Genomic DNA, 12,230 nt, shown 5'->3' on the forward strand with positions numbered 1-12,230 from the left:
AACATACTTGTTATGCATGAATATTGAATATTCAAGCTTATCCCCAAATCCATACAGGTGTCATTTAGAAACAATGGACAGGAAGCATTCGAATGATTGTAAAGGATATCCCCCTCCATATGTGAACAATACCTAAATGGTTCTGCAGCATAATAAACATGGCCAGGACAAGACTATACTATACTCAGGGTACAGTACAGACTATACATACTATACTTTAAACGGAAACTTCCATATAATGCGACATGTTTTGATTGGTCTTGGGTGTAGGTATGCATCTTAGATTTTTATTAATTAGATTGCAGTTCACACTACAAGCATGATGTAGCTTGGCTCTGGCTCGGTGTAGGTAAGTAAGGAATTATATTATTGTTATTATTATTTAACGAGCAGGCAGGCAGTTATGACAACTGATATAACCTGTATCCAGTAACCATAAAGACAATTATCATGAACGAGTAGTAGATGCAATATGCTTGTCTAATTTATTTTTTAAATGATGGTACACATTTTGTGCTGAAACCACGTCTTCTGGGAGTTTATCAGTGTTTGTTTATATGTCAGCTATCACATCGATTGAGTTGCAGGTTGCAGGCCTTACGCATTACGTTGCGATAGTTGTTAATTCCTATTAAGGTAATTACTTACTTAGGAAATACGTGAGGTACATACTAATTATTTATATTATTACGCAATGATCATGTTGGCAACAGTAATGTAAGAATTGACATATATCTAAGGCCGGGCTTTACGGGCAATAAGAATAGGGCCAGTACAGCGGTGTCACGCACACGAATTCGAGCCAATCGTGCAGTCTAATGCCAAAACGCGATTGGTTGATGAGTTCGCATCACGCGCGAAATTGAACGCAACTAGTTACACTGCACGATTGGCTCGAATTCGTGAGTGACTCCACTGAACTAGCACCATTCTTAGTGCCCGTAAGGCCCGTCCTTAGATATAATATATGTCAATGAATGTAAGCGAGGCGTAACAACAAACTTGAATAATGAGTAGCTATTCGTCACTATCAACATAAGGCTATCGAATCTTCTGAACAACTGTCAACACAGTTCACTGGCAATTTTTAGACCTTACTCCAAACATATAAGTTCTACAGATGGTCAGTGGATGGTTAGTGTTGTGTATGTCTCATTCAAGGTCAAGTCAAATTTTATAAAAAGAAAATTAATGACAGACTACACGGCTTGACGGCCTGAGATGCGAGGCCCGCGAAGGTCTAAGGTGGAACCCGAAGCATCCCCGCCTAGCATGCTTTCGAGCGAGACCTGAAGAGCTTTTAATTTTTAACCGGAACACCATATAATGTGCCCTTATCATATATTTTTACTAGTTTTCAGGTCTACAAACATTAACAGTAACATGAAACACCACCATCCCATTTTAAGAGTTGAGCATAATTATCATTAGGAACTTTGAATCAGTAAACAACTAATTAATACCTATTGTATCAATTTAATGGTGTGAATCATTCAACAGGATAAACTTAGGTAATGATGCATGTTGAATGATTATGTATGTTCCACCATCAACAGAATTATCAAAGCATTTTTAACCTTCTTGCTTTAACATAAGGTCTATTGATCAGCCATGTGTATTGCTAACAATAGTAACAATGTCATGATTATGCACGTAAAAAATATAACCTTTATATTATGGGGATAAATTAATAAAAATGGTTATATTTCAGTAGGTGAGGTAAAAATACAGTTGGCAAAAGGAAACTAACTGTATAACACATTTTTCCTATGGATGTATCTGTAAGAATGAATTCATAACTTGTTACCACCTTATGATTTAATTTGGGTAATATGTCTGTGTCCTTGTTTTATTTCATTAAACTGCAATACATTGTAGTGTATGTTTATAAATGAGCCTAAATTTTGTAGATAGTTCCCTATTCTGTACAATATAAGCGCATTACACCTTATGTCATAAAAGAATCTTACTCTTCGTTACCAAAACGTAAGGTATTTTCGTAACTCAACGGAAAACACCTTTTTTCAGGACAAGTTGTAATTTCGTATTTATTCCATAATGAGGAGCACACCAGCCAAATTTAATCCAAAATCTAACAAAAAAAATACAATTATATAAATATCGGCCCAAATAGTACTGCTGTGTAGGGTGTCGTATGAAATAAACTGAAGAATAAATATAGCTACTTTTTATTTAAATGAAGATAAAAAAAAGAAAGCATAGATTCTGGAAGAGGATATGTGTAATTGCCAAATGGACAATAAATGCATATATAGTTAGTGACTTCACAAATGGCACCATATTTTCCCCAGCAAAAAGCGACATCACAGCCCTTGTTAGGATAAAAAAAAACTGAATTAGTTGATTGCATTTTTGATGAAACTTAATTCTTAACACTGTAGGTATCTCGCATGTTGTCTGTCATAGTGTAAAATAACAGATTTAAGTTCCAAGGCACATAAAAATAAAATAAAATGAGCAAAATTTACTACAACTTTTGTCTAAGTTTGTTCAGATCCTGCATACATTCATCTGTCACTTTCTTGTTTATTTTTAAACAATTTTGGTTTAACTAACAACCAAGTATTGAATCCACTATTTTATTAACGCGTAAAACAAATAATAAAATAAATAAATAAATATTATAGGACATTATTACACAAATTGACTAAGTCCCACAGTAAGCTCAATAAGGCTTGTGGTGAGGGTACTTAGACAATGATATATATAATATATAAATATTTATATACATAGAAAACACCCATCAGTAACAAATATCCATGCTCATCACACAAATGCACGAAAGCAAGGTTTAATCAGCATGAGTTTAGCTTCGTAGCACCTAGTAAAATATAAATTGTTTATTGTAAACCTAGGGAAGAGTGGTGCCTCCCAAGCCCAACACAGGCATATTTTGCCTATCAGGCTACTCCATCCCATTGATCATATATTGGCCATGTTGTATGAAATATAGAATTTAGTATTTTGGAAGCTAAATAAAAAACCATTATCCACTCACTTGGCACATTGTTAGAGGGCACCAGCGCCCAGTCCGGTGAGGAGTCCTCGTCGTCCGACATTCTGCACTCACACTACACTTGCATGTCCGTACACTAACACTAATATGTAGAAAAGCTACCGTAAACTTAAGGCAGTTTATTGTGTGTGTTGCTTTGATCCATGGTTGCATGTACCTGTAAAAAAATGTAAGTGGTTAATAACATTACCTGAGGTATTATTTACGAACCTATATCCTATACTCCTAAACAAACAGTTTATAGTAACTGTCGGGTCTAGTGGGTAGTAACCCTGCCTGAAGCCACTGGTCCTGGGTTTGAATGGTTTTCAATATCATACAATCAATCCTAGCATTGAGATACCATTTAGAGTCTCAATCAATTTTTCGTGTTATGGCTCCATCAAGGTGTTGATGATTCTGCCAATGTCGAGGTTGGATAAGACACGGCTAGTATATAGTCTGTCTAAGCTAATATAGCATCAACTTTGACAGAACAAAGTGAAGTCAATATTAACATCTCAATTTCAAAGAAATATGACATTAAAGATGACATAGCCACACTTTGTTAATGTCCAGAGTTAGCTTGGTCTGACTCTAATTCCTGGTTTGGAATTGATGGTTTATTATAATACGACAATCCTGAGAATTTCTTCAAGAACTATACTTTATAAGATTTAGAACTTTTCTGAAGATATTTTTTTTGGCACATTATAGGGTACTGTCATATTTAAAAGTAAAAAAAAAAATAGATTTAATTTTCGAAATGATTGGCTGCGACCCTCTTTTTGGATTGTAGACATATTAGCTTAAATAAACTTAAAGACATATTTAACTTTAAATCATAGGTATTTAACTTTATAATTAGATGATTAGTTTATTATTAAATTTATTTAATTTGGTGTATGAATGAGTAAATAAATAATTTTTATTACATTTATAATTGTTAATATCTTTACTTCATTCATCTAATACATCAGTTTTAATCAATTGTACAATTTGCAACCGTTGCTGCACTGAGTCATTGAATTAGCAGTAGTATTAATTTACACAACTTAACCTAAATTAATCATATCAAACATTAAATTTCTAAAAAAAGATTCTGGCCCTGATACAAGTAATTTACAGGATATCAAACCCAAAGAAACTTACTTTAAAGTTAAATACCATGACTTGACACAAGTTATGATTTTTATCAGATAATAATATTTACAAAACATTTACAGCTGCTTTATGTCAACATAAGTTTTGTAATCAAAGCAATAAAGTAGCTACCAGTTCTCAAAGATAAGAGATTAAAATAAATAAATAACTGTAGGTGTTTAAAAATTCTTAGTCACCAAATACCTTAATATTAATAGTGTCTCTGTTTACCTTGCACTCAAGCTTTCATCAAGAAATGTCGATATTAATAATATAACAGGTAAAACAGAATAAAGATGACAGTAGAGGAGCAAAAAAAACTAAAACGCCCATAACAGCTTATAAAGCAGGAAATCAAGGCGAATTTCACCATTGTCTAACAACACAAAAGGCGACAAATTACTTTCTATCCATTCATCACAAGGTTGCTGCGACACTCGATATTACAACTCTTTCGCAACCCAATCCAAACGTAGATTTGAATCTAAATACCAAATCATTTTTTTTCACAAAAAAACTATAGTTAGAACACCGATGACATATCGATACGTTTCCGCATCGAACCTATAAATAAACAATAACATATTACTTGCGTGAGACGAAAATAACAGCCCGTTGTAATGCTATATTTCCAGTTTTAATTTTGTATTGTTCCGAATCCTACAGCACAGAGATCTTAACCTAAATCCATTCTATCGATTGTTATGCAAAAACACTGTGACTCATTGTTGTCACTGTGTAAAAACACTTCAGCTTCAACATTATAATATTCACCTGAATTTTTCGATCAGTTAGGGGTTAATAAATTAGTTAAAAAGTCCCCGAAGCGGACATTTTACTCGGGGGTAGCCAGAGGGCTCGGTCGAATCCATTTTGTTTGACGTTCCTTGACAAACTTGCTAAATTTTACGCGGTTGAACTGAATGCAGTGAACGGGCTTTGTCCCATATAAGTTCGCTAAGGGTACGGATCACTCACTGCGTCAAACGGAGCGTAGCAACCATAGACTCAAAGCATAGACCATTAATAAAATTCACTTCAGAACACGCAAATGACGTTCATCACAAACATAATCAACTGCAAATTAAAATTAAAGGTATTTGATTGCAAAATGCAATTTATTCCTTTAATTGTCTATACGTGTCACACATAATAATTGTCTAGGTGTGTATTAGATTTGATCAAAAACCAGAGTAAATTTATCAGAAGCAACTCGTTCGACAACTCTCACGCCACCACACACCACAATCGCAACTAGTAGTAGGACAAAGTCATACGTTAGAGCGAGCAAGTCTTATTTCGGTCCCATTTCACTTATATTCTGGCGTACATTTACGTCCATTAGACTTGCGATATTGATCCAACAAAATATTTTTGTTTATAAGGAAGGTGTAATGAGCCCTTAATTTTCCCTCCTACAATCACATTCCAAATTCCAACCGGTTGGCTACCGAGATTGCTAAATTCGGGAGCATTGTGCTGGCAACGTCCTATCCGGAAATGGCTGCGGAAAGTCTTAACTCATTTTACTACTAATTAACTCGACCAACTATTGTTTTAGTTAAAATAATATTTTTTTGTTATATTATTATAATTATTATTTTTTGTTTTGCTATAAATGCATTTAAGGCCTTCTTTATCAAACATTAAAATAAATTCCAATGTAAAGAATACCTCAACTGAATGAGCGTCATATTGTACGTAATGGAGTCGATGTTCTGTTGAACATAGTTTTTCTTACTAAAAATATTGTTTTTTCAAGAAAAATCACATAAATGTTTGTGTTCATGTGCAATATTGGATTACAGTGAATGATATACAACAATTTATGGATTCCACCGACAGAATTATCAACTCCAACAACCTCACCCGCCTGTCAATGGTATGTGTGCCATCAAAATATTTTGGAAAGTTCATTGAATGTCTAATATAAATTGCTGTTTCATATGGTATTTTACATTCATGTAATAGTTAAGACTATAATTCACCGATATTTAACCGAAAATAATGATCTAGCGTCCATTTAACAGGAAATATGCGATGGCTTTGTGGTCCGCGTAATTGAGTAGCTACTTCGAAAGGTCACGCATTCATTTTCGTCTTTTTGTTTCCAGTCTGGCGATTGGTGCGGTTCGAATATAAATCTTATTTGCGGACGTGATTGATAAAGCCAGGCCTGTCGACGGGTTCATGGTTTTGCGAGGGCACTTGGATTGCGAATCGCAATCAAATGAAGGTATGGCTTCCGATCAGCCCGTTAAGAAGAAGCAGCGTATAGACGCTCCCGACATCGACGATGGGAGCGACAGATCAGCTGAGGAGATCACTGATATATTCGACTCTGAAACCTCTCCAGCAGAGCCATCAGACGACTTCCCTCGAAATGGTGAGTCTCCCGACAGCGGAACAGTTAGCGAAGACGCCGTGGACTGCTCAACCATCCTTCGGCTGCCTAATGAAGAAATAATACCATCTTGTTCAAGCACAACCCAGCAATGGACAGTTGCGGATGACAAACTGCTTGCAGAGCTAAGAATTCTACAGGAAAACCTTGTCGGTCAGTGTCTTTGCACAGTAGAGGAATATAAAGTCTCACAAATGTTTGATAGACGGCTAAACATTGTATCATGGCCATTAACATGCTCATTGACTTATTTATCTACTATGCAGCTAATGTTTGACATATATTTAAAACAAAATAATACTGGTACAATATGTTCAAAGTTAATGCAAGCCTGTGACATGCTGGTGAGGAACAGGCATGATTGGATTACAGAAGTTGTAGAACTTGCTGACCATAAAAGCAAATTCATCACATTTGTGGCCAGTAGAGTGTTAGCAAGCTTTCTCATAGTCGCTAAAGACACTGTAGATGAAAACTGGCTACAACAAATTGCAGAAAACATCTACCTTTTTGATAGAATTAATAGAATAACAGTACAAAAGATTAACTTTAGTCTTGATATTATTAAAAGGATAGTTGAATGGAAAGATGTAGAACAACATCCATTAGAAGATAGCAATTACATCAACTCGGTGGGCAACATGCATGTCCAGGAAGACAATCCGTTCAGGAGTAGTGTTGGTTACAGTAGTACAAGTCAGATGCCATCCAGCTCCCATGGAGACAATTTGCATAATGAGTTTTCAAATCTTCAAACGCATAGTGCTCCCTCAACATCCTCAGGAGACAAGCCTGTTGAAACCAAACCAGTTACATTCAAACTTCATGAGCCAGTGCTAAAGTTTCCTATGGACCAGCAAGTTAGTGGGATAGATCAGCCGGAATCCCCTGAGCCACCAGTGTCCAGAATGGAACGGGTCAATGAGAATGGTTGTGTAACAGTGATCTTAACAGATTCAGAGTCATTTGACACTTCACACATCAAATGCTTGACTATAAAGACGCTAGAGCAGCACTGGCCTGTCCTAGTTAAGAACATGAAGCTCCTACTCCTCCGGTACCTGAATTTAGCAAATGCTGAAAACTGTATATTAACATTTTTCTCACTATGGGAAAATATTATTAGTGTGAAAGCAAACCTCTCAGTGATAGACACTAAGCCATTTTATGCAGATTTGCAGGGTTTTGTAGACTTGTTAAGGAACACGATTCTCCCAAGCATGGTGTACACGCATTTATTAAGTTTGTTTAACGAAGTTTTATGCTATGGTTCCACATTGGCGCTACAAGATATTTTGCCTGAAGAGATATGTTGTTTGGCTCACTCTATTGTCAGATTCGTGAAAGACTTCAGGCTTCTCAATGATGTAAGAGTCCGGAACAGTAGAAGCGGTTTTGGCTTCCTAGGTAATGAATGCACTGTTCTCAGGGACTACTCTCTAGGTACCACAGTTACGCCACTTTCAACATCTATACAACTGGTAGATCAAAGCTATGGAGATGATGATAATGATGATTCCAATCAGTCTAACACTGAAGTAGACAAAACTATGTTACAAAGAATGTCCCTCTTAGTCCTGAAATCTATAGCAGTAACAGTTAAAGAGATGAGATGCGATTCCTCAGACAGTTCTATTGATTCTTCTGATTACAACGCAATACAGGACATGCAAATAGTAGAACGATCTATACGCGATGTCTTGAAAAAACTCGATGTTTTCATTAGAAACACTATGGAATTCCACCCAGAGACTCCTTTCACTAAAATGCTGATACATTTATTTAGTGAACAGGATGACTATCTAATTGAATCCATGGTGTGCACTTTGGATATAACAGTCGGTATTGTGTATAGGAACTCTGTGTATCCTGATTTAATACCTATGCTGAATCCTATAGCTTCCTTCATAGAGTTCTTGAAAGTAGTTTCGCATGATAGTGATGTGTTACTAGACTATTTGGTGAGCAATGAGACTTGTTTCTTGCTATATTTGCTTCGGTTCCTCAAGTATGTGAGGCGTAACTGGCCGAAGTTTATAGAAACATGTCAGCACACTGACTCCGCTGGGAGCAGAGGCCTGGATGACACTATGCGGGTATTAATACGGCTTAGATTGCAGATCAGTAGGCTGGTATCACGATCTTTGTTCCCGTATAATATCAGCCCAGTATTGAGACTGTTGGAGGTATGTGAGAGTCTTTATGAAGGCAATGAATTGAGTTGAAAATTCATGAATAACTTGATGTGCTGTAGATTGAATATGGTTAGGTTGACTGAGGGATACTGATGTCTATTTCTGACTGTACACTTAGCCCTATTTGCCCAATTATTTGCATATCCATATGCTACAAGGGCATTAGAACTTGGTTCCAACTATATTTGTATGAAATGGAAAGTGAAAAAAGCTACCTATAGAAATAAAGGCAATAAAACATATTATTGAAATAATACAAAGACTGCAATCCCGAAATAATCATTCCAAAATGTCTTACTTGTTATTGTGTTAGATTTAATATTGTCTAAGTTAATTTATATCAACTGTAATTTATGTAGTTATTCTTTTAGTTTAGGTAACATATTGCTTGTATGTCTATTTTTATTATCAGAAGTCTTCCTTTAATATGGGCCAATGTTTTTCACTAAATTGTCAATGTTTTTAACAAATTATGAATTGTAGAAGGTGGCTTTATAAAATAAAAAACCATTAAACCTTATTAAAACAATTCAAATTATCTTGATTTTTACCGTGTGTACTGTAACGAAAAGTACCTATACTCTATAAAACTTTTTTTGTAAAAAAAATGTGTTGCGGCTGGTCCACCTTGTCAAAGATTTTGGAGTGAAAAACATGTAAACCGCTCAATTATGTGCCTTAACGTAATATTATTAAAGGTGCTTTTAATCTAATTTGAAAGATCGTGTTTTTGCACATAATACATAAAGTATACAACAAATGCATTTTTATTTGCATAGTAATTTTAACCGTAAATAAAATATATTCGTGTAATTTAAGCTACATTATAGATTTGAAAATAATGATATACATAAACGGTTGTATTATATAAGTTAGTTAGTTGTATGTTTGCATAGAACAATGCGGGTGTATATAACCTTTTACTAAATTATATTTCATGCCACAATGTTGTAAATATGTCGCCATCATTTACCATAATATTAGTATCTGTAATATCAGTATTAAAGCAATGCCCTAATTTATTATTTAAGGTGTGGTTTAAGTTGGCAAACTGGAGTAAAAGAGTAATTGAAAGTATCAAATATAATATACACCATGAATTTAAACTCGACAGATTTTAAAGGTGTATTCTTGACCGCATTTAGACTAAAATGTCATACAAAGTTTCCTAAAATCGATCTTGTTTTAGAGATAATGACAATGTTTGTGAAAATAAAACACTATTTTTTGCAAATTTGGCCAAAACTCATATAATTTTTTTTTGCTCCTTATGACCTCAGGAATGCGTGGTTAAAATCTGTCGGGTTTAATTGACCCACGGTCTACAATCTTGAAGTTTTGAACATTGTGTGTGCATGGCAACTACAATCCATTTTTTAATAATACTCGTAAAGTAACGACGCTAAGCACAAAGAATACCTTACATTGACCCGCCATTTCGTATCCCTGTCGCACGCGAATAACAATATTGCTGTCTTGCTTGCACAGTGGCATTGACCGCCGGCATCTAAGGCGGGATAGCGATATAATTATCGCACGTGCGATAGAGATAGAAAATGGCGGGTCGATGTACAGTCAGCGTCAAATATTTTGTAGCAGTCAAGGTGGCCAAATAGTTCGGTACACCATACTAAAATATATGGTGTACCGAACTATTTGGCTACTTTGGTTGCTACGAAGTATTTGACGCTGACTGTACTGAATTATTCCTGCTTAGCTTCCTTAGTTTAGTGAGCAAACCGAGTTGCAGCATATTCTGTATCTTTAGGTATTTAAATAAAAGTAAACAAACAATTTGTAAAATTTCGGTTAGTTATAACATTTATTGGTTAACCAACCAAATTTTTTTTTGTTTTAATTTATTTGGAGCATTGGCGACACGGCCATGTTAACCAACCAAATACAAAACCGCCTGGATCTGTCACTGAACGACCTGATTTCAACCTACATTATTTAAACATGTAATGTTCTCATCTACCCTCAACTGGCCTAAGGAGCCATTTGAGGGTAGATTTCGTTTACTTTTTTTAAATACCTAAAGATACAGAGTTATAGATAAGGTAAACGTGCCAATGTTTGTCTGTATTAATACTATTAATATAGTTTACACGTCAACTATTGCTGCAGTGCCAAGTAAAATTTTAATATTTTTTTGCTTTTTTGTGCACCTTTAATTTACTTCTGCTTGCCATCTTACATTACATCATGATTTCGACTACGGGATTTTTTTTATTTAGAATATAGTTGTAGCTTTTAAGAGTTAGGGAACAACATACAGACTGGTTTTATATATATCTAAGCGTTTACAAACAAGATCTAAAATCATGAAAAACTTGTATTTTTCAGAAATATGGCTTTTAGGTATGCTTAGAATCTCAAATCATATTTATTTTTCATCACACTTGCTCGAAAAAGTTCTTATTTCATGCAGGTGTACTGAAGAACAAAGGCCTATTTTGTTCCCGCGGGAGTTATGGATTATGAAAAAAAAGCTATTTTTTTTTAGATTATGTCACTTTTATATACAAACCAAGTAGCATAAATTTGTTTTACTATTAAAATACTGACGTTTATAATTTAATATTTTTGTTTGTTTTAAATTAAATAATTCGATTAATTTAACAGGCGTTTAAAATATTTTTACATTATTATTATTAATCGTGGCTGAATGCCGGATAGGTCTGTGCCCTCGATGCTAACCTGTCAAGAAATTACAAAATGGCGGACGAATGTTTGATATGTCACCGTATTTAAGAATTATTTCGTTTAAATTTTAGTTTTTTCTTCGCAAGTGTGATGAAAAACATTGTGTGTAACTCCGGGGGTTAGAATATTGCAAACTCGGGTCTTTAATTCCCTCCAGCCTGCGGCTGTCGGGAATAACCACCCTCGTATCCAAATTTTCACTTACCCCCCTCGTTGCAAATCATGTGTTGTAAAACGAATATTACGCTTTGGATTTTCTGTAACCCCCTCATGAATGACAGATCTTGCCAATAATGTCCTAAAATCTGTCAAACTACCCTCATAAAATATTTTTGGGTTTGTATTTTGTAATTTCATTTTGAGAAATTCTAAATTTCGTATCGAACTAAGTTATTCCATAAGTTGTTATTGTTAAGTAACAATAATTTAACATCAATAAAGCGAAATATTTTTATATTCATTTTTTTATTTTTCTCTAACACCCTTTTCCGGGTTCCGTAGCTAAAATGGCAAACACTGAACCCTTAAGAATGACTCATGCTAGACCGGGCCGGGAGCAAGAGCTTCCGGTGCTTCTTTTTCTATAGAAAGCACCACGTGATCACCGATCAGCCGTCATAGATAGTGCCCGGCCCCGGGCCGGTCTAGCGTGAGTCATCCTTAAAGGCCACAGCACACACCGGTTGGGTGTGCGTAGATGTGTCTAGAAACCGTGCACGCACTGTTGTCTATGTCAGTGGTGTGCCGTCTGCCGTCTCTCATAAGG

At 35.2% G+C, this 12,230-nt stretch overlaps 2 protein-coding genes across 2 annotated transcripts in view; one reads left to right on the forward strand and one right to left on the reverse strand.

Moving 5' to 3' along the window:
• LOC133530847 (serine/threonine-protein kinase Genghis Khan) overlaps window positions 1–5,409 on the reverse strand; it is a 72,673-nt gene extending 67,264 nt beyond the window's left edge. The window contains exons 1-2 of the mRNA XM_061868903.1: window positions 4,934–5,409; window positions 3,020–3,194 (exon numbers count right to left, since the gene is read on the reverse strand). Coding sequence (XP_061724887.1) covers window positions 3,020–3,080 — 61 coding nt within the window. The 5' untranslated portion in view covers window positions 3,081–3,194; window positions 4,934–5,409. The remainder of the gene's footprint in view (window positions 1–3,019; window positions 3,195–4,933) is intronic.
• Window positions 5,410–5,754: 345 nt separating this feature from the next.
• Window positions 5,755–11,918, forward strand: LOC133530840 (protein lines). The gene is made up of 2 exons (XM_061868895.1): window positions 5,755–6,041; window positions 6,274–11,918. The coding sequence occupies exon 2, from the start codon at window positions 6,350–6,352 to the stop codon at window positions 8,786–8,788; it is 2,439 nt and encodes an 812-aa protein (XP_061724879.1). The 5' UTR covers window positions 5,755–6,041; window positions 6,274–6,349; the 3' UTR covers window positions 8,789–11,918.
• Window positions 11,919–12,230: the final 312 nt, after the last annotated feature.

The sequence above is a fragment of the Cydia pomonella genome, chromosome 24, assembly GCF_033807575.1.
Source record: "Cydia pomonella isolate Wapato2018A chromosome 24, ilCydPomo1, whole genome shotgun sequence".
Taxonomy (NCBI): Eukaryota; Metazoa; Arthropoda; class Insecta; order Lepidoptera; family Tortricidae; genus Cydia; species Cydia pomonella.